General features: G+C 39.8%; 1 protein-coding gene across 2 annotated transcripts; it reads right to left on the minus strand.

Moving 5' to 3' along the window:
- Positions 1–799: 799 nt before the first annotated feature.
- EEF1E1 (eukaryotic translation elongation factor 1 epsilon 1) lies at positions 800–22168 on the minus strand. Of its 2 annotated transcripts, XM_049883288.1 has the most exons (5): positions 22052–22168; positions 17664–17864; positions 10284–10379; positions 2547–2598; positions 1602–1689 (listed from the first exon to the last, which is right to left on the minus strand). In XM_049883288.1, exons 1-5 carry the CDS (start codon positions 22136–22138, stop codon positions 1685–1687), a joined length of 441 nt encoding a protein of 146 aa, XP_049739245.1. In that variant the 5' UTR covers positions 22139–22168; the 3' UTR covers positions 1602–1684. The 2 variants fall into 2 exon arrangements, with proteins under 2 accessions (XP_049739235.1, XP_049739245.1); XM_049883278.1 differs by lacking the exon at positions 2547–2598 and having other exon boundaries at positions 800–1689.
- Between the last annotated feature and the right edge of the window lie 375 nt (positions 22169–22543).

Raw genomic sequence — 22543 nt, forward strand, 5'->3', positions numbered from 1 at the left:
TGAACCCCTGCTGATGCTCAGGGAGAAGTCACAAGTGTTAGAAGAGTAATTTGCAACAGTGAAAAATAACGTGGAATGCTTATAGCACATCGTGCGGGGGCTGTGATTTGCAAGAAAGGCACACGGACTGGGCCTGCCTCTGTGGCACACATATTAACTTGAGCCCTCTGATCTCTGAACATGGAAATTTGAGTTTACAGTTTCTAATTTAAAGACCATTTTATAAAATTAAAATTGTTCCCAAGAGCAATGAATTGTGAAATCCTATAAAAATTGTCTTGATCCATTACAATGTACTCACACACTTGGCCTATTAAAACTGATGGTGACATGAAGGGCAAAAATTGGGGCAGGGGGGCGGTCTTACAACCCTAATTTCCTTAAAACAAACCAAAAAACTGACTTGCTGAAGAAAAGAAACAAAGCTAGCCTTTACTGATAGATCTTTTCACATGTATTATCTCCTTTTGCCCTCTTAACTTAGAGTTATCATCTTTAACTTTTTTACACATGAAGAAAATTTGAAACTGACTTGCTCGAGGTCATATAACTAGTAACTGGTAAAAATAGGATTCAACCAAAGGGCTGCTCTTTCCACTTGAACTTTGAATTGTATACTGATCAGATTCTGCATCAGCACTAAAACATTAAATGACATTAAATAGTAAAGCACTCAACAACTCTATGTTTATCTGGAAAGATAAGCTCTTTAGCTTTCAATAAAGAATATAGCCAATTAAATATAAACAAAGAATATAGTCAATTAAAGTTAGAAAACTTATAATTTGTAAAGTGTCTGTTCTTCATATAGTGCTTCAAATAGCATTCTTTCTATAAGATTTGGCTTTCAGTTCAGAAAAATCTGATAATTAAGCCTCAAATTGGTGAGCCAGTACATTATTCCATTAAGCCCCACAACAAAAAGAACCATTAACTCAAGGGAACGTATCTTATTCCAGTTCCCTCTAAGGCAGTTCAGTAGTTAGTTTCACCCCAATGAATACTGACTACAGGAAAGAAACAAACAAACAAAAAAGGTTCTTTCAACCACATTTACTAGCTGACATAAATATGTGAAAACAAATCCAGCTGTCTTCCCTTTCTGTATCCTTGGCACAATTTATTATCGATCTTAATAAACAAACTAGCTAAATATCCATTGAGGGAAAATGAATTTTAAAATACGAAACAGAGGTCAATAAACAACCAAATATGTCAACTACTGAAAGGACAATCTATTTTTCACTTTAACATTAAGCCACTGATTTGCAACTTTTATTAAATAAATTTCATCTATAAAACAAAGGTAATTTATAACTTGATCGACTTTTTTTTTTAACAGCAGTTGAATTTTTACATAAAAAACTGCAAAATTTCAACTAAAGAACAAATAAAATACTCAGGCACAAGTTTACACTTGAAAAATTTTAGCATCTACATCAACAAATAAAGAATGATTGCAAATCAATTTATGTTAGTCCTGTGGTCCACAATACATTTTCCATTTGAAACGTTTTTAATCACTCTTCTGTCCAGCCTGGGCAGCTTTTAATGGGAATTGGTATACAGTCTGTTCTTGATGAAGACAACACTAGGCAGGTGCTGCCTGATGCCTGGATAATGCTGGATGTGACAAAACCAGCGAGACACGTTAAGGTATTTCTCCTTTTCTTGAACTGTCAGGTCAACCTAAGAGGAGATTAAAAACATACACATACAACACAGGCATTACATAAGCATGGCTATTATTATCACTTGAATACCAAACCAAAAAAACCAAATCCACTGCCATCGAGTCGATTCTGACTCACAGCTATCCTAGGAGATAGAAATGGGGGTGGGGGTGGGGGAGTATCAAAGGCCAACATATCCACAAAGGAGTAAAAGTTTCAGCTACTTGGAAGAGCTATCTGTTGGTCTAATGCTTTTTATGTTCAGTTTAAAACCAAATGGGCTTTCTTGGGAAATCTCAAGTTTTCAACAAATGCAAAATATACGTTATACCCAGGATCTGGAGGCCCAAAGAGTTTTTTTCTTTTTTTTAATTGGAAAAAAAGGTAGGAGAAAGGAAAATAACAGCTTCCAAAAGACTAAGACATGGTTCTTTCCCCAATCTTTTTTGGCAAACCTAAAAAAAGAAAGGTTTACTGGTATTTAATATAATAAAAAAAAAAAATTGCCATCGAATCAATTCCAACTCATAGCGACCCTATCTATAGGAGAGAGTAGAACTACCCCACAGGGTTCCCAAGGCTGTAAGTCTTTACTGAAGCAGTCTGCCACATCTTTTTCTTGAGTAGTGGCTGGTGGGTTCAAACAGGTGCTCTTCTGGTTAGTCGCCAAGCTGTTAGCCACTGTGTCACCAGGACTCCTTGATAATACACTTAACAAGGGAATACTAAGTGAAACTCAGAATGTATGTATATATAGACTTTAAATGACTGCTGGTGTGTGTGTACACACTACTGCTGCCTTTCTACTCAACTCTGAGGAAAACCTCAGTCTAAGAGACGACGACCCATTTAATATCAGGGATTACTACTTACTACAGGCAGGAAGGGCTACTTCTAGTGGCAGAGCGCTCAGATGAAGGAGGTGCTGTAAAACACAAGAGCAATGGGCTTTCTCATGTTTGTTTGTAATTAAGCTGAACTCTCTTTTCAGTGGATGAAGCAGTTCACCGAATTTACTACCAAATTACAAGAATGCCAAAGATTTGGTCAGAGAAAGACACAATAAAAGCTATGAATGACTGTCATTTCACTGGGCTCATATCCCAAGGCAGGTGACTCACAGACTTTTCTTTAAGACAGATCTGGATTAGACTCATCAAGAGTTACCAGGTAAAGAGAAAGATGGCAGGGCAGCAACTTGCAGCCATGACCCTGTGATGGGTAGTATGGTTCCTTGTCCTGCTGATAATCTAAGAGTTAATTAACATAAAACCGACAGGAATGTTTCTACAGAGGAAAAAACTCAGCCACCCCATGTGCAGTTCAAACCCATCAGCGGTAGGCTTGTTGGGGCTCTTTTGGCGACGGGTGCCATATGGCTGTGTAGAAGGTAGTGCCTACGGGCAAATCCTGTGCCCGATGCATTAATCACTATAGAACACAATACTAACAAAATTAAAGATAACTGAATCCATATTTACATTTAATATTTACTAAAGGCAATTTAAAAGGAAAAATTGATATATGTTATCCTGCACTCCTTTTTGCCCTGATCACATTAGGATGCTATTTCACCAATATCTGATCTTTTAACATTATTTTGGTTGTCTTGAATGTCTTTCTCTATTGGTCCAGATTACTTAAATTACGAGCAGTGAGGGTCTCACTGCTCCCATTACATACAAATTTAAGTTTCAGGTTTTAGTGATATGCCCTGAAGTCCTGCACACAAACTGCTGTAGCAAATTATAAAGGTGTATCCACCTTGTGTAACGGGGCAGGTGAGGTCCAGGCATGACAGAGATGTTCCTGTAACTGTTTAACCTACAATATAGTCAGGTCATGGCCTGGAGATAAAAAAAATACTACCACACTGGTCAAGAAAATTGGCCATATAGTTATTTTTTTAATGCAAAAAGTTAATTTTTACTAAAAGAGAATTCATGGTTTCACATATGAAAAAAGGCATTATTCCTGTTAAGTGCAAAAAAAAAAAAAAGAAACACCTTTCTGGTGTGGTATACACAGAAAACACTTGTGGAAGAACTATCAGTCCACGTTTCAAAACGTAAAATGAATTTTCTATAAGAGCTACTTTTGTGTTCTTTTTCTAAATCTTTACCATATGTGAACTTCACCACTAACTTCAAAGAAAATGTAGGGTTTTTAAAAAAGCTCAACCACTATTGAACACAGCCGCAAATCTAACAGGAGATGGGGGCAAGTTTTCTTACCAAAAAAGAAAATTCCAAGTCAACTTTGGCAAACTGCTCTATGGACACTTAAAGCAAAGAGAAGCAGCAACAAGTTTCACTCAAATGGGGTTCTACGTCAGCTGCTGAGATATAAGATGATTCAAATCTAGTCACTTTTTAAAAAATAATTTAATCTTTACAAAGATCTTTCATTAAAAAAGTCTACTCATTAGTCATTTTGTGAAATGTTATTTTTCAGAATGAACGAAGCATTGCCAAACAATAACGTACTAATGCGTGGTTGACCTACTGCCCAAGCTGCCCACCTACATCGTGAACCAGGGCTAGAAAGGTCAATATCTATCTGTATTTTAGAACAGCATTTACTATTACAGAGGTCTTACACATGGCTATTATCTAAAGTAACAGCAAAACACCACATATAGCAAAATCAGTATTTTCCAAATTAAAATGTTCACACTTAGTGTCTCCAGTGTAAAGATTATAAACAGACCCACAGTACAAAATAATTTTTTATTCCAAGAACTGCTAAAAAGCTTCTTCTAACATTTCCTAGTTTATCCTCACAATTTTTAACTAGGTGATTTATTTTTTAAAAATGTTTTAGCTAATCAATTTTAGAGAATGTACTTTTGTTCGTTTTCCCTCAGAGAATTTTGCCAGATACATGCAGGGCTTTTCCATAAGGATGAGGTCACTTCAGCCATCCTCTGACAGTCTGAACTTTGGAGCCTGCCCGTTAAGTCTGGGAAAATTATGACTGACCTCAACCTGTTACCTCTGTTCCTTGTTTTGTAAACATCCTATGGAAGTGAAGCTTACTGTAAATAAACAAAAAGGACACTTTCCCTCCACCAAGTTTACAGTTTTTACAACTTTTTGGAGGGGATTTCCTGGGCAATTTCACCTATAACATTAGTTTTTCATCACCTTTTTCTAGTTGGCTAAAGTTATTTTTTTTCTCTCTCACAACAAGAAGCCCAATGGAACTGTTCTAGTTATCACTTCCTGCTTCTTACTGGTCTACATACCAGTGTGTCTACACTGATGCTTGGCTCTACTGAATCCTTCCTATTTACATATATAGGCACTCTATAGGGTCACTATGAGTCGGAATCGACTTGACAGCACTGGGATTTTGGGTTAAACCCCGCTGCCGTCGAGTTGATTAGTTTCCAATTGAAAGTCAAACAGAAAATTAGTTTCAACTTGAAAGGCAGAGAGATAATATTCTTTGCCCTTGGTTTTCCACGAAGGCATGAGAGAGAAGCTCCTCAGAAGCCCCATTCCAGATCAGGGAGAGATGCCGTGTGCTGCCTTTCCAACTGGTTCAGACGTTCTTTATGTTCCTGGGTTGTTTTGCAGCTATTTCTTTTACTTTTCCTTGCCTTCTAAAAGAACTACATGGCTCCGTTTGTGCTTCAAACTTCAAAACAAATGTATCCTAGTTGATAACAATCTTATAGACAAGTAGCACATAACATTACAAAGGATTTTAATAATCCTCAGTAATAGTCTGTTCACTGGGATCATTATCTATTAGTGAAATCACTTTGAGAAGGCAATGAATCATTGATTTCATAATAAATAACTACACTAACTGGCAATTTAACAAAGAAAGCAGGACGTAATACCCCTCTCAAAGGAATTAAGACAGACCAGATTTCATAATGAGAGTTACTCAGCCACAACTAAAATCAGGCTCATGTTGAAACAAAAGACAGTGGGACTATTTGATGGCTCAAGGCTCCCGGGCTGCTGTTCTGTACACTCTGTTGACTGCATATTAAGTATTTAATAACACTCGCAAATAAATGAAGAAAAGAATGTGTGAATACATAAATAAGTATACCACCAAAGCAAATAAAGCGTGGAGAAACTGATGAATGTGAACAGATAGCCAACCTGGACCTCTACTCTGCCTAAATCTAATACCTAGGTATCAACTTTTTTCTCATCTGTGTACATTTATACCTAACTGAACAGGGATCTGGTTTAATATGGCAGTGCAGCTCTGTTACTGCACAGGTTTCAGATTAGGCCTGTTCCCTGAGAGGGTGTTTATTTCTCCTATGCATGTAAAGAGCGGGGGAGATGCTTTGGTTATGGAGTCATGGGATCAACCCAGAGGGATGGTTAACAGAGTGATTTACACATTACTCCACTCAACTTAGTTTTGAAAAAGATAAGCATAATATCCTTAATCATAATACCCTAGTTACTATGTATAAAGAGAATATACATTCCAAAATAGGCAACATAAATAGGCACAGATTACTAGGTACTGATAATATAATCTTAATTTTAACACACCCAACTGAACGAAACACTTGTAACCTGCCTGGAAACCAAATGCCCTCTAGGGTCCCTAGACTCTTACGACTAAATAACTGTGCAGCTGGTGCTGTGTCTATGTGGCATTATGGAATTATGATCTTGTTCACTCTGCTGGCAAAGAAATTCCACACAGCTCCCTTTTCTTAGAGCATTTCCTTTCCCTACTGCATAGCCAGAAAAAAAAAAAAAAAAAGGATAAATACACACTTGATCTGCAAAGCTTACATTTCATAATCATCACTTTTGTTAGACAGGAGAAATTTTCTCCTTAATGACAGCTCGATGTTACACAAGCAAGGCCAGCTCTCGTGATGTTCATAACTCTCATTCACTAGTCCACTGGTATAGGATTTTAGATGACCCTTATTCTAATAGTAAGCTGAAAAAAAGTAAGTAACGCTAAAATGTACGTCACAAATAAGTATGATTTTAAAAATGTCAACGAATTTGTTGTTGTTGCAGATAGACATAATTTTGGTACCCCTCTGTAAGGTAACCATGACTGCAGTGGCCTAGTCTCACTCAAATCAAATTATGGACTTCCTCAAGTTGGTTGTAGGGAAGCCACCAGGAGAAAGTTGCTTAAATACAAGAAGAGCAAACCCCCTTTACCTTGGAGGCTTTTTTCGTTTTGTAATGAGGTAAGGTGTGCTATGTCATCTTTCTAAATTCAAAACACTACTAAGATATATTGAACCTAGAATGGAATAAAAAGAGGCTGGTGTGATCAAAGTATTTCAGCTTCGCTTAAACTTTCTTTAAATTTCAATCAAATGACTTGAGAGTGAATTATATTGAAGTATATAACTAAAGATTATGCTTTCAATATAAAGAAACACAACTTAAAATAGGAAATTATTTATAAACAGATAGACTGTTAAATGTAGCCAATCTCAATAAGTATTTAGGTGTACAAGACACTGTGCTAAAAGCTGGGATGGGGGTAAAGGTAAACACATGATTTGCCTCAGTCTCCTGGTTTTGCTTAAAAAGAGTCATATCCTTATTAGAATAGGGACGATTTGTTCCACCTTACTCCTGTTGTCCCCACATGACTATCAATGGCCTCATCTCCCTATCAGAAGTGTTGATAATACCTACAGTCAAGTTTTTTAAACCAAAAAATTTTCCTGGGAGGCTGAGGCCATCCCAATTCTGCAGACAGGTTTCTAGCAATTTCATGATTCTCTACCTTACCTTTCTTGACCTCTCTCTTGAATTGATCCCGTGACATTCTGACCATGGATCAGCCCTGGACTACATTTTCTCATATTCACTGATTGTTTTCATGTAAAACGATGGTCTGATTTCTCCAATGAGGTCAACAGTTCCTTGAAAGTAGGGTTTGAATCATACACTTCTTTTGTACTCCTCAAGTACAATATGGTGGGCACACATCATAGGTTTCCAAGAAATATTTTTACACTTATAATAGAAAAGTATTACCATGGATCAAGGATCACACCAGGCCATTGCAGTAACAGCGTGCGGAACTTAACACGATCACTTAAGTATGTCAGGGGAATAATTCTTAATAAAGTCAAGTAAATCCAAATTGAGGGATTATAGCTTTGGGTGGGGGCTAGGCATAACTATCATACATTATTACAGCATCTTAAGAGTTTACTTTGTAAACTCATCCATTTCCATACTTGAGTCAGAAGGCCTAGCTTGTCTTGGACCTTCCAAAAATTGAGCTCTGTGTCCGCATAAATCACTTGACCTCCCTAAGCATTAGTTTTCCTCTTTGTCCAAGTAGGATGACAACATTTGCCCTTAAGAGGTACAAAGAGAAAATATACACAAAGCTTTGAAAACTATAAAGAATATATTAAGAAAACACTGATTCAAGGTTTACAGAGGATACACTCTATATGTGTGGCAAGAACTGTATCAGACAGTGGTGTTACAAATATGAATTGCTACAATCTCTGACTCAAGCAGTTTGTAATTTAGAGGACAGAAAAAAGTAAACAAACGTCACCTGAGGTGATCTCTAAGGTAGAAACAGAAACAGAGGAAGGACCACCTCATTATGCTTTAGGAAGTCAGAGAGGGCACTGGCAAAGGAATTAGTGTGGAACTGAGCTGACACCTGAGGAAGTACAAATGAATGGGGAGAAAGATAAGGGCTGGGACCAGGGAGCAAAAGAGAACAGCATATGCAAGGACATGGAGCAGAAGCTGCACTGTGCTCTGGAGGCTCCGGGGAGCATGTTCTGGCTACAACTGAGATGCCTAGGGGAGAGACAGAGAGGACCCTGAGCAGCAATGAGCAGGGGTCAGGTGAAGGGTCTCCCATGCTATGGAATGGCATCCTGTAGGGAATGAGGACCTACTTAACTATTTTGAGAAAGAAAAAGACATGCTTATGTTACCATATTGGCAGAGACCTCTGGCAGGAGGCTATCGCAATAGCCCAGAAAGACACAGTGAATTCTGGAACTAGGGCAATGTCATCCAGGACCACAAGGAGGAGACACATGGCGTGATACCCAGGAGGTGGCAGCCACGGTGCATGACTGACTGGATGCACAGGGTTTAGAATACAGAAACATGTGTGGGCTCTTTTCTTCCACAGGAGAAGATGATGGGTGATGGGGTGATGAGGAATTTTTAGATGGGATAGAGATGTTAAAATGCACAAATTCTGTAGCAGACTGCCTGGTTTCTAGACCTGGCTTTGCTGTTTCCTACTTAAAGAAGCTATATGACCTCCCTGTGCCTAAGTTACTTCATCTGTAAAATGGCACTGATAATAATAGTATTTATAGGGCAAGAATTAAATGAGTTTACATATAGGAAGCATACAGAACAGTGCCTAGAACACAGCAAGTCCCACATAAATGTCCGTAAATAAGTTTAAGATGGAACAATTTAAAATAAAGGGATTAACCAGATAGTTAGAGGGAAAAACTAAAGATATGAGAAAGGACATTGAATTTAGGACAAGATCCAGAAAGGGGAGAGGAGGTGGAAAAGGATGAATGAACTAGTCTAGGGCAAGCGCAAAAGGATCCTTTCTGAGACGAGAAAAAGAAGACAGGCTGGATGAGGATGTGTAAGTAGGCAGGCTGGAAGACTAGGGATCCAATGGGTGGCCCAGGCAGGAAGGCCATGTGATGATGACTGAGATGAAGGAGGAGGAAGACGGACGGGGTTGATGAAGTGGCTAAGGTTTGGAACTGTCCCTGAGAGGAATGAAAGAGCTGATCACTATGGGAACCCAGCTGAAACTGGATACTATAAGCCTATAGCAGTACTCATCTGTAGCTCTGTGATTTCTCCAAAGCGGCTCAGTTTGGATACAGGAATAAAGGCATTTATTTGGACTGATGGAGAGCTGGAGATTTAAAGGGAAATGGTGATGAATGTACAGTAGAACAGAGGAAGTGAAGAGGTGAATGAGAAGATGGAGCTGAAGTGATGCAAAAGGGGGTCTGGGTTGGACAGGGGAGAAGGGAGACAGGTTAGGGATCAAGTTGCTTTACACAGTGGTGGGAATAGGGAGGAAGACAGGGAAAAGCCAGGACAGAGGCTGCCGAGAAGGTAGGGTATTGAATCTACGATCTGGAGGTGGAAGGGTATGATGATACAGTCCAGAGGGCAGATAGAGACGTAGTTGTTGAAAAAGAGTGGAAGCAAAGGTTGAGAATTAAGCAGGTCAAGAAAGGTATTATGTCAGATGGATATATGGAATTTTTGCATAAAGAATCTTGTGTAAAAATAATCCTTATCATTTTTACTTTATAAGCTGAAAATGCAAATTACATTTTAAATACACCAAAAAAAGAAAAAAAAACAAAAAACCTAAACCCAGTGCTGTCGAGTTGATTCCGACTCACAGCGACCCTATAGGACAGAGTAGAACTGCCCCATAGAGTTTCCAAGGAGCTCCTGGCAGATTTGAACTGCTGACCCTTTGGTTAGCAGCTGTAGCACTTAACCACTACGCCACCAGGGTTTCCATTTAAATACAAGACAAATATAAAAGTTAAAAAAAAAAAAATCATTCTGAATGGTAGGGGAAAAAGCCAATAACTATTCAAATACTCACTATAAAGCGATGGAGCCCATAGTATAACAGGATATCTGCCAATGTAAAGTTATAGCCCGTAAGGTAGACTTTATCTTCAAGATATAAATTAAGATCCTGGGGAAAAAACAAATTAATATTAACTTAAAAAACAGTAATAGTAAAGCTAACTACCATGACTTAAAACACTGAGAAGGCTATTAGAAAACAAAATACTGACGTTTATTAAATGTGACATTTGACAATTAATATAGATTTGTTCAAAAATCACAGGCCATATGTCAATCACCTCATTGAAAAAATATTTTAATTATTTATGTTTAATAGCATTTTAATAGTCTTAAAAAAATAAAACATTAGAAAATGATAAAGTGTCATCTATAACAATTTCAAATACTCTAGTTTTAAATACCATTTAAAGCTACAAAAAGCTGTCATTTATTCTCCAATGATCAGTTTTTTTTTTTAATAATTTTTATTGAGCTTTAAGTGAACGTTTACAAATCAAGTCAGTCTGTGACATATAAGCTTATATACACCTTACTCCATACTCCCACTTACTCTCCCCCAATGAGTCAGCCCTTCCAGTCTCTCCTTTCGTGACAATTTTGCCAGTTTCTAACCCTCTCTACCCTCCTATCTCCCCTCCAGACAGGAGATGCCAACACAGTCTCAAGTGCCCACCTGACACAAGTAGCTCACTCTTCATCAGCATCTCTCTCCAACCCATTGTCCAGTCCCTTCCATGTCTGATGAGTTGTCTTCAGGAATGGTTCCTGTCCTGGGCCAACAGAAGGTTTGGGGACCATGACCGCCGGGATTCCTCTAGTCTCAGTCAGACCATTAAGTCTGGTCTTTTTATGAGAATTTGGGGTCTGCATCCCACTGATCTCCTGCTTCCTCAGGGGTTCTCTGTTGTGAACCCTGTCAGGGCAGTCATTAGTTGTGGCCGGGCACCATCTAGTTCTTCTGGTCTCAGGATGATGTAAGTCTCTGGTTCCTGTGGCCCTTTTTGTCTCTTGGGCTCATAGTTATCGTGTGACCTTGGTGTTCTTCATTCTCCTTTGATCCAGGTGGGTTGAGACCAATTGATGCATCTCAGATGGCCGCTTGTTAGCATTTAAGACCCCAGTCGCCACATTTCAAAGTGGGATGCAGAACGTTTTCATAATAGAATTATTTTGCCAATTGACATAGAAGTCCCCTTAAGCCATAGTCCCCAAACCCCCGCCCTTGCTCCGCTGACCTTTGAAGCATTCAGTTTATCCCGGAAACTTCTTTGCCTTTGGTCCAGTCCAGTTGAGCTGACCTTCCGTGTATTGAGTATTGTCCTTCCCTTCACCTAAAGTAGTTCTTATCTACTAACTCATCAGTAAATAACCCTCTCCCACCCTCCCTCCCTGTAACCACAAAAGTATATGTTCTTCTCAGTTTATACTATTCCAATGATCAGTTTTTAAAAGATTATTTTAACTTAAGTGTATTAAAATAGAAAGTTCTTTTTAAATCATTAAAAATAAGACAGTAGTAAGCACAAAGCTCCCTAAGTAGCCAATAAGCACTCTGCAGGAAAATTTTTTTTTCAAAGTACATGTTAAAAATATAAAATTAAATATAAAATTAAAGAATATTAAAAAAAAAAAGTCCTAATCAAATTAGAAGTAATAACTGACAGACCAGCATGAATAAGTCAATTAGATTCTTGGAAGAAAAAAATTCAGATAAAAACATTATGTGAATACTTTTGGTTTCTCTCAAAATTAACATGTAATTTAACAGAACAGGAATATATGTTAAATCACATTCAAATTAAATGTGACAACAGATTCATATAACCTTAAAGAAAGAACACTTTATGAAGCTCATATAATAGGTTACATGAACTATTATCACCTAAAGACTAGTTATAAAACGTTGCCCAATGGTCAACAGCATTTTTTCTAGAATTCTTTGAACTGCAGAGAGAGCATTTTGTTTTGATTCTCCAATCACATCCCAAAGTGCTGGCACACAGTGGGTTCAGTGTTGAGTAATTCAGAATTTAATCTCGTAAGTTTGTCTAAGCCTTCAGTTAAAGACAGTAATTTCCAGAGAGGTATATGAAGGTGGGCCTGCTAGGGATGGCACAGATAAGGACATAAAGGAACGAGGACACAAATGAGGAGACAGCCACAGGAGAAATCAGAAGAAAGTATATGCTGGTAGCATATGCTGGTGTTTCGGGCACTGCCACCTAAATTCTACGGCCATCTCTTAGAGATCATTTCTCTCCTGTGTCTTCAAAAGAATCGAATTCAATTAAATATAAAAAAAAATACATTATCACTAAATTTAAAAAGCACTGAAAAAAGCTCTGAAACCATTTCCCACTGCTCTGTACAGTGTGCATACTCTGGAAACAGAATCTGGATCTAAGTTTTAGTTACTAATACTCTTAAGGGAACAACAAATGTAGTTTTTCAATAAACCATGATTAGGTAATATTTTCTTGATTAGTGATAACAATCAAAATTTTCCTACCACATGACAAGATTTCACAAATTCAAAATATTCACAGAACAAAACTAATGTCTGATGTTCATGTCTTTTTTGGTAAGTCTTTGTGATGCTGTTGCCAAATATTAAAAATACTTTCCTCCTATAGAGTTCTACCTAATTTCTTTTTCCTCAACTATTTATTAAACTTTCTAACAATATAAATAAGTGGAAAAAAAAAACTCAATAAACAACTATATAACCTTCATCTAGATTCAACAAATGTAAGTGTTTTGCATTGTCTGCTTTTAAAAATTACCAGGTCTTAATTATGAGGCACTTAAACTTAGAACAGTGGTTTTAATACTGAAATGGAATTTCACTAAGAATTAAACCCTTTCACAACATACCTAATAGCAAAAGAGTTAAAAAATAAATAAATAGCCCAGTATGAAAATGGGCAAAGTATATATATATGCACACATACCTTTTTAAAAAATAATGAAAATGGCTAATAAACATATGAAAAAATGTCACACCATTAATAATCTTAGTAAAAACGCAAATTAAAAAGGAAATCTTTTTTGGTTTATTTGCAACTATAATAATACAGGGATGGTGAAGGAGAAAATGGGCAACACCCATGCTGGCAGCAAAGGTCTCACCGAAAGGGCACTCTCATACAGTGCTATCCTGCAACAATACACTTTTCTGGAGGGCAGATGAGCTGCCCAGTTTTAAAAATGTGTATAGCTTTAAGCCCAGCAATTTCTCTTGTAGGAATTTAACTTAAGAAACAAATGGGAATGTGTTCAATCTAATAACTACATGAGGGGAGGCAATTTAAATTGCGGTACAACTATATGATGCAATACCAACAAATAAAAACAAAAACAAGCCAGTTAGCCCCGAGTCAATTCTGATTCACGGTGACCCCATGCTGCAGTGCAGAACCGGGATCTTAGAGGCCGTGACTTTCTGAAGCAGACTGCGAGGTCTTTCCTCCACGGTGCCTCTGGGTGGGTTTGAATCACCAAGCTTTTAGCTAACAGTGAGGCGTTTAACCATCTGCGCCACCCAGGGACTCCTGGAATACTAACAGGTTATCAAATACGATGTATGAGTGAATACCTCCTGATGCGAAAAGATGTTCACAATACATCATCAGTGAAACAAAACCCGATTAAGTGCTCTACCACTAGCTGAAAAGGTGTGGGTCTGAACCCACCCGGAGGTGCCTCCGAAGACAGGCTGGGGAGATCTGCTTCTGAAAGGTCAGAGCCTAGAAAACCCTGTGGAGCACAGTCCTACCCTGCACACATGGTGTTGCCATGAGTCAGAACTGACTCAACACCAACTAACAACAGCAACAACAAAGTAATTTTTATAATAAATATTTTGCCTTTAACAAAAAAACAAGCCTTTTCTCATCTGCGCTCATATGGCCAAAAACCAGACCTTATGCACACACTTGCCTCCCGCACTTGCGCGAGCTCTGTAAGGGCAGGGTTGTGTCCAATGTGTCTACCGTCAGTGCTCAAGTTGTCGGCGCAAATGAGCAAACTGCGGCAGAGGAAAGACCACAACCCAAAGCACCTGGCCCCACATTGCTGACATTTCAAGAATGCTAACAGTGTATCTGTCAGATTCTCCTGACTGAAATTTTAGATAGCACGTATCTACATATCCCAGAGAAATCGTTTTGGTGGAATTAGGTCTACGCTGCTAATACCAAATGTATGAATATAACTTTTGAACCTATAAACCCAATTTCAATAAAATCGTATTCTTAAAACTATCACAGCCACAGTTAAGTACTTTGTTACTATCCTTTGGAAATCTGTAAACGACAGTTACATTTACTCTGTATCTGCCTGAAATCTCACATTTACTTGGAGGATGGCCACGCCTGTCACCCTCAGGAAACATGCCACAGGGACACAAGGGGAGGGTCCCTGGGCATGGTCCATTTGGATATTAAGAATGAAAAGTTGATCATGAGAGACCTAGGAAGGAACAAGGCCTGAAATTTATTTTCTACAGTGTTCTCTTCATGGCATCTATCAAAAATACAGTTTAAACCACTTCCCCCAAAGTGATAAATGAAATGCTCTCAACACCGTAAGGTCTTCTTGTACGACTTACACTGCCAACTTACAATGATAGAAATAAACTTATGAACAGAAGGGATTCGTGACATTAGATGCAACTGTCTAGATGATCCCTAAGGTTCCTTCTAATTTTAAGTTTGTATAAAATAATAAAAATAATCTTCTAATTTGACTTCTTTGGAAAGAAAATACAAATTTTAAAGCAATGAAGCAATGAGTTTCAGGGGACAGAGGGTGGCTTCATCAGATCACTCAGTGGTGTTTTTCAAACTACGACCCCCAAAGAGCCTCATTCCCCCTTAGGGAAGCAGGATGGCCTAGCGGGGGAAACAGACATTAAGCCATCATATCAAATTTAAAAATTACACCAAACAATAATTACTGACTCTGAGTGTTATGAGGAGCCCTGGTAGTGGTGCAGTCATTAAGCACTTGGCTGTTAACCAAAAGGTCCATGGTTTCAATCCACTAGCCACTCCACAGGAGAAAGATGTAGCAGTCTGCTTCTGTAAAGATTACAGCCTTGGAAACTCTTATGGGGCAGTTCTACTCTGTCCTATAGGGTCGCTCTGAGTCGGAACTGACTCGACAGCAATGGTTTGGTTTATGAGTGTTATGAAGGACAAGTGTGGGGCACTGTGACAGCCTGTAGAACTGTGAGTCTCACCTGGCTTGGGAAGGCTGTCAGGGGAGTTTCTGAGGAAGGGGCATCTGAGCTGAGATGGGAAGGAAGCTCTGAAGGGGGTGGTGGTTGGAAGGAGGTGGAAGTCTGCTCCAGGTAGGGGTAACGGCAAGTGCAAACTACCCTGAGACAGAAGGGATTAGGTAAGGAAGGCCAAGGTAGCTTCAGCATGATGAGGGGAGGGCCCTCAGGTAAAGAGAGACATGAGGAGGTGAGGGCAGGTGCAGTCTTGGCAGCTATTTTAAGGATTTAGTCACCCAGGCTACGGTGTGTGTGTTTGGGGGTGAGCAGCAGTGATGAAGGGAGACTTGTTAGCATAAAACAAAAGAGAAAACCAGTTTTATTTTCCAATTTGCTCTTTTGCAGAACATAATGCACTGTCTGACAGGAAACGTCAGCATTACTGCAGGGTACGTGACAGCAGTGCCTCAAACACACAGTGACACATCGTCACCAAGAACTGACAAAAGAGTTTTGACAATTGATATTTTTCTCAGAAAAACATAAAAAGTCGGGATCCTTTAAATAGAAGCAAAAAACTAAAGAATTCTAAGACCTTTCTCATCAATGTAGGAGGGGCTTTTGCTCATTTTAAAATGTCACTGCTGAACTATGAGGGGACATGTGTGCTTCCTCTTTGTAACAGAGAATCGATTAACAAGCTTTTGTTGTTGCTTGGTGCCATCAATCAATTTTCGACTCACAGCGACCCCATGTGACAGAGCAGACCTGCCCCACAGGATTTTCTAGGCTGTGATCTTCATGGGAGCAGATCTTCAGGCCTTTCTCCCACAGAGCCGCTGGCTGGATTTGAACCACCGACCTTTCAGTCAGTAGCTCAGCGTGTAACTGTTACACCACCAGGGCTCCTTACAAGCTTTTAGCGAGGATCAAGTCTGTGGCAGATACTAGGCCATAGAGTTTCATCAAATCTCACATTTGACCAAAGGCATTTACATCCTACCCAAGTGGTTTTTTTTTTTTGTTAGGATGTGAGATGCCAAGCATACATATAGCACTTAACAGTAATAGTAATAATGTCCAGAACAACACTTACATGTACTTATTGTTTTAAGCATATAATGATCTAATTCTCACATTTAACCCTACCTGTGAGGTAGGTCCTATTATAATCCTTATTTTAACACAAGGAAACAGAGGCACAGAGAGGTTTAGTAACTTGTCTGAGGTCACCATCTAGTAGGCCGTGGGGCTGGGATTTAAACACAGGCAATGAGATCCAGAATCCATTCCCAGTCAATATATAGGGCTGATAGACAGAGTTACCAAAAAAAAAAAAAGCTCTATTTTGAAAGGATATGCTTTGAACTATTAACTACGGTCATCTTGGGAATGAGATTCTTCTTTTTTTTTTAAAAGGAGGAATGACTCATTTTCCTTAAAAATCTGTATACTTTCAGTGTCTTACTATGAGCATATATTACGTACATTCACACATAGAAATTCTAAAAATACAAAGTTCAGAAAAGAAACTTAGCTCCTTTATCAATGTCAGGGCATGCACCTGCCCTGGCCTTGAAGACCTAACTACAAAGCCAACAACAAACCAGGAAAACAGAAAACACCAACGTAAGGTGCATCAGGAGGAAAAACAAACAGGGGCATCTTGGAGAGTAAAGCGACCGACAAAAGATCATATCAGTAGAAAAACCCCTTGTCTCTTTTTCAAAGTACTTGTGTCTATCAAAATTATTGTTTATTTAAATCTTTTTATTATGTTTAACAAATTGAGTCACATAAGTACTTCACATAAACTGTGTCTGGGAATATGGTTCACAGAATTGTAGTGACAAAAAATCGAAGCATAGGCTATTAAAACCAAAAAATCAAACCCAGTGCCGTCGAGTTGATGCCGACTCACAGCAACCCTATAGGACAGAGTAGAACTGCCCCATAGAGTTTCCAAGGAGCGCCCGGCAGATTCGAACTGCCGACCCTTTGGTTAGCAGCCGTAGCACTTAACCACGACGCCACCAGAGTTTCCTAGGCTATTAGTATACAGGATTATCTAGCCGTTCTCACAAAGTGAATCACAAGTCAAGACATAAAGTCTGAGAGAGGTTCCTGCTTAGCAGTTCACATGTGTCAGCCCATAAGGAAAAGTCACCATACCTTCAACAGAGTACGGACGTCATCTTTACCGGACTGCCCGTCTACGTGAGTTACCCTGTATTCTAACCACTGCTGAACGACTGCTTTCTCTTCTGGAGTGCTCCCAAGCAAATACTCTTTGTTGGCTTGCCTGACTAGATGAGCTGCTATCGTAGTCAATCCTGTCAGACTTGGACCACTGTTTGTTTGAAGAACTGGGATCTTAAAAAGAAAAAGAAAGTCCTTCAGATCAATTTCAAAAATAAATACCATCATGACTGTAAGTTCTCTAAGTAATGGTTAAATCTCTCAACTGTTTTTCAAATGCTCTAGGATTTTACCCTAAAGTACCAAATTACATACAAATCAAAGTCAGGAAAACTAATAGTTACAGAATTTACAATTTGATGACAGATGCTTGATGATGAACTGGTAATAACATTGTAAAAATCAACAAATTAATGTTTCTACACAAACGATATACCATAAGAATGTTATTTATAATTGCATATGTACAAGAAGATAAAATGAAAACTCTAATAATACCACATTAATTTCAATCAAAATTAAACCCACTGCCATTGAGTCGATCCCGACTCCTGTGTTGGAGTGGAACTGCTCCATAGGGTTTTCTTGGCTGTAACCCTTCCGGAAGCAGTGCTCAGGGCCTTTCTTCTGCAGAGCCGACGGATGCATTCAAACAGCCAACTTTAGGTTAGCAGTCGCTCAAACTGCCTGCGCTACCCAGGCTCCTTCAATCAAGATTGCCCACACCCTAATTCTGCAAGGTGAACATATTCAAATAATTCTGACTGCTGAATTAACAAAAATAAGAAACAATTATAGTAACACTGACTTCACATTGACATAGTAAGAACCATCAAATGAAATCCAGGTTAGTTTTAGTGCTATGTGATCTAATGCAACTAGCTATCTCACTACCTAGGCTAATAATTGTGATGGTGATTTGGTTGTCATGTATTGCATACCCATCAATTTTGGAGGCTTCTGGAGTAAGGTTACTGTCAATTAATTCCAAAATATAATTGAGGCAACTGGTAATAAAGTCTGGGCTTTAGGCAACCACCTGAAAAATAATCCTGCTTTTTGTTCCCCCTCATACGACAGCAATACCAAAGGTCAGATGTATGCGCCTGTAAGAAACTGCCAGTCAATAATTTAAACTTTCTTTATGCAAAACGACGTGAAGCATTATGAGAAATTTAAAGGAAAATAGAAGATGGACCAAGCACGAATAACCGATGAACAACTGCCGTTTAATAGCTGAGCCAAACAAAAAGGAGTATTTGCTTGAGCAGACTGCTGTTCTTTTCAGCCACAACATATTATCTTGTACAGTGCTTTATACTTTGTTGGGCAGGTTCATACTCATAACATCTACTTGAACAGACTCTGTGAAGTATACAGGAAAACCAACATTTATGAATACAGATTCCAAGGTTACCTCCTAAAAGGAAAGGAGGTGACTAAAGGAGGTAACCTCTCTCCTCTATTCACTTCCTCACCTATCTCCCACGTACTGTATGTACTATCAGGAGTCATAATCAATAAAATGGCAACCAACAACATCACTTAGGAGCTCCTGAGAGGAGCAGAAGGTTAAGAGCTTTCGCAGCTCGAATCCACTCAAAGGTGCCTCAGAAAAAAGGCCTGGCCTACATCCAAAAGGCCACAACCTTGAAAACCCTATGGAGTACAGTTATGCTCGGAAACACATGGGGGTCACCATAAGTTAGAATGGACTCGATGACAAATTTCTTTTTCTTTTTAATTCCCACTCAAATGAAAAACCACTGCCTCTAAGATTACCAATAATTTCCTTTAAAAAATATATTAAAAGAAAATATGGAACCCTCTGGGGGTGCTGATCATGTTCTATTCCTTGACTGGGTGGCTACACGGGTGTGTTCACTTTGTAATAACTCTTTGAGCCATACGCTTACACTTGTGCACTTTCTAGATACATGCTGCAATTAAGAAAAAAAAAGGAAATAATTTCACAATTGCTGAGTGTGGGTGGAAAAGACAATTAACTCTAAAGAAAATGATTTGTAAGTTATTACTATAAATAATTATCCACGATCCAACCCAAAAATTCCCCATGATCTTCCCATCTAATTAATACAACATCCTCTAAAATAGGTAAGTAATCTCATCTTCATTTTACAGATAAAGAACCAAGGTCATCTGGTTTGTAAAGGCAGAGTCAGGGTTTGAATAAAGCACTATTTTGCTTGAAAGCCCATTCTTTTTCCTTGAAGTATACAAATCTCACGTGGTTGCAATCACGGGAACATACTATTTTTACATTCATCTTAGGGTTCCATGGTCCTCAAAGTTAGCATCTTTAACGGCTGCATAAATAACATTCCCATGTGTTGACGTGCCATAATTTAACAAACCGTTCTGCTAGAGCTGGATCTCTGAACTTTTTTTTGTTTTTTAATTATTACTAATTATGTTGCAGACAGCATCCTATTGCTAGATTACTACTTATTGCCAGATGTTTTCTAAAAAATGGTTGAATCTAATCACATATCCCCACCCCTTCCCCCAAACATAGAAACTTTCAATAGCTGCCCATTGCCAAAGAATGAGGGAAGAAAACACATGCATAGTGTGAACTCCAAGGCCCCTAAAACTGTAATTTTGGGTTTACCCTCTACTCTCTTACTCCTGGAGCCCTGGTGGTGCAGTAGTTAAGAATTCAGCTGCTAACTAAAAGGTCGGCAGTTCAAATCCACCAGCTGCCCCATGGAAATCATATGTGGCAGTTCTATTCTGTGCTACAGGGTGGCTCTGAGTTGGAATTGACTGCACAGCAACGGGTTTGTTTTTTTTTTTGGTCTCATAACATTGGTCTACTTACTCATTGCCCTAAGTGTCCCAATCTTTCATAATTTACTGGTCTTACACATCTTTCAAAGCCTGCTCCTTTCAACACCACCTTTTCTGTGAAGCTTATAAACTCAGAATTAACTTCCTCCTCCATGCTCCCTGAGACTGTTCTCCATTATAGTATAGATTCTGTCCTGCTTTGTATTAATTGTACGTATGCCTGAGATAATAAGCTCCTGAAGACAAAACTCATGTCCTGGCAATGTTCCCTAAAAAATATAAGCTCAACTACTGAACAGTGGTCAGAAGGCAACGAATCAGCTTGGGGACAGAGGAAAAAAGCAAAAAGCAGGCCACTTCATTTCCAATGCCTACTCTGACACCTGATCTTACCCAAGTCGCTTAATCTGCCTAGGCTTCAGTTTACTTACATGTAAAAACTACAATACTTCTACCTTTGAGACAAGATTTTAACACGGACCAAATGAAAGAAGAGAAAAAGTATGGACAACAAAATAACCGTCCTTTGGCAAAAAATTTCAAAGGAGCAAACGTATGCACATATAAAAAATTGTCTTCCAACATGGATTCCCCTCCTCTTAATACATTCTCTCCACGGCAGACAGAGAATTTTATAAAATTCCAGTGTTCTTCAACGCCCCTGACAAATGCAGCTCCTTTTACGTCACCAGTCAATTCTCCCACTGTAGAACTAACGCCCTCACTCTCTGCTTGCCAAGCGCAGAACTTGGTATCAGAAACTTCAAAAAAGCCTTCTCTGAATCCCCCAGACTGGGGTTCTCCCAACAATTTATATTTCAATGTAGGGCTTTTCATTATTGTAACGTAAGTAACTGCAAGGTTGGTCGCAAGCTCCTTAAGGGTAGGGAAGGTGCCCTGGTGGAGCAGTGGTTACAGTGCTCGGCTGCTAACCGAAATGTCGGCGGTTGAATGCACCAGCTACTCCGCGGAAAAAAGGTGTGGCAGTCAGTTTCCGTAAAGATTACGCCTAGGAAACCCTACGGGGCAGTTCTACTCTGTCCTTACAGGGCCGCTATGAGGCGGAACGGACTCTATGGCAATGGGTTCGGGTAGAAAGAAGTGTCTGCCCTATCACTGCCATAACCCCGGTGGTCAGCGCAGTGCTGCTCGCACGGGGTAAGCTGTTACAGGGCAGTTGCGTCAGCACGGAATGTAAGACGTCGGTTATAGTAAGTGCTGTCACTGGCCACAAAAGCAGGGCCTCCAGGTGGGTCTAGCTGAGGGATCTTTGGAGGCCCTACAACTGGTTTCGGTTTCCCGGAAAAAATCCTAGAAGGAAAAGTTCAGGACGAGCCTCGACCGGAGTAGGTCTCCCCCATCCTCCCTCCCGAGCTACGGCAGCAGAAGGTGAGGTCGAGGAGCTGCGGCCGAGAAGGGCGCGGCCTGCCGGCAGAGACACGTGGGGAGCCGGAGGCCCAGCACCGGAGCCGCGTCCTCACCGCGTCTCGTCGAGTCCCGCCCGGGCTGGGAGAGCCCCGCTTCCCTTCCGCGCCACCCCTGCCTCTCACCTGGCGCTCGCCCTGGGCACTGTATTTATTCTCTTTACTCAGCCCCAGGGACTTCTCAAGCAGCATCAACTCTGCGGCCGCCGCCATCTTCCGGGGCGAGCTCCTGGCAGAGGCGGGGCCAGGACAACGAGGACCTTCGCCAGTGGCGGAGAGGGAAGTCCCACCCACGGAAACGTCCCCGGCCATTGGCTCAGCGGAGGGGGCATGACAGGCTGGCCTGCGCGCAGGAGGCGGGGCTTAGGGGAGGGGCGGGGCCGAGGGAGGGGAGTGACACTGGTGGATAGGAGTGACACTGGTGGATAGGAGGTGGCTAACCTCCAGGCTGGAAGTGTAAAAAGACTTTATATATAATAGGACTCAAAATATTTTCTTGGGTTCACTCAGGGATCTGAATTTGAACAATCGAATTGAATGCAAAGAGTTCACAATCTAATGGAGTTTCTAACATATAACGTTATTCGTGGAGATTTAATTAGTATAGTGTTGGAATGG

The sequence above is a fragment of the Elephas maximus genome, chromosome 1 (genome assembly GCF_024166365.1).
Source record: "Elephas maximus indicus isolate mEleMax1 chromosome 1, mEleMax1 primary haplotype, whole genome shotgun sequence".
Taxonomy (NCBI): domain Eukaryota; kingdom Metazoa; phylum Chordata; class Mammalia; order Proboscidea; family Elephantidae; genus Elephas; species Elephas maximus.

Coding starts and splice junctions, on each gene's coding strand:
- EEF1E1 (XM_049883278.1), bottom strand. CDS start 22,138: ATGGCGGCGGCCGCAGAGTTGATGCTGCTTGAGAAGTCCCTGGGGCTG. Junction 10,380..17,663: donor ACGTCCGTACTCTGTTGAAG/GTATGGTGACTT, acceptor TTTTTTCCCCAG/GATCTTAATTTATATCTTGA. Junction 1,690..10,283: donor ATGGGCTCCATCGCTTTATA/GTGAGTATTTGA, acceptor ATCTCCTCTTAG/GTTGACCTGACAGTTCAAGA.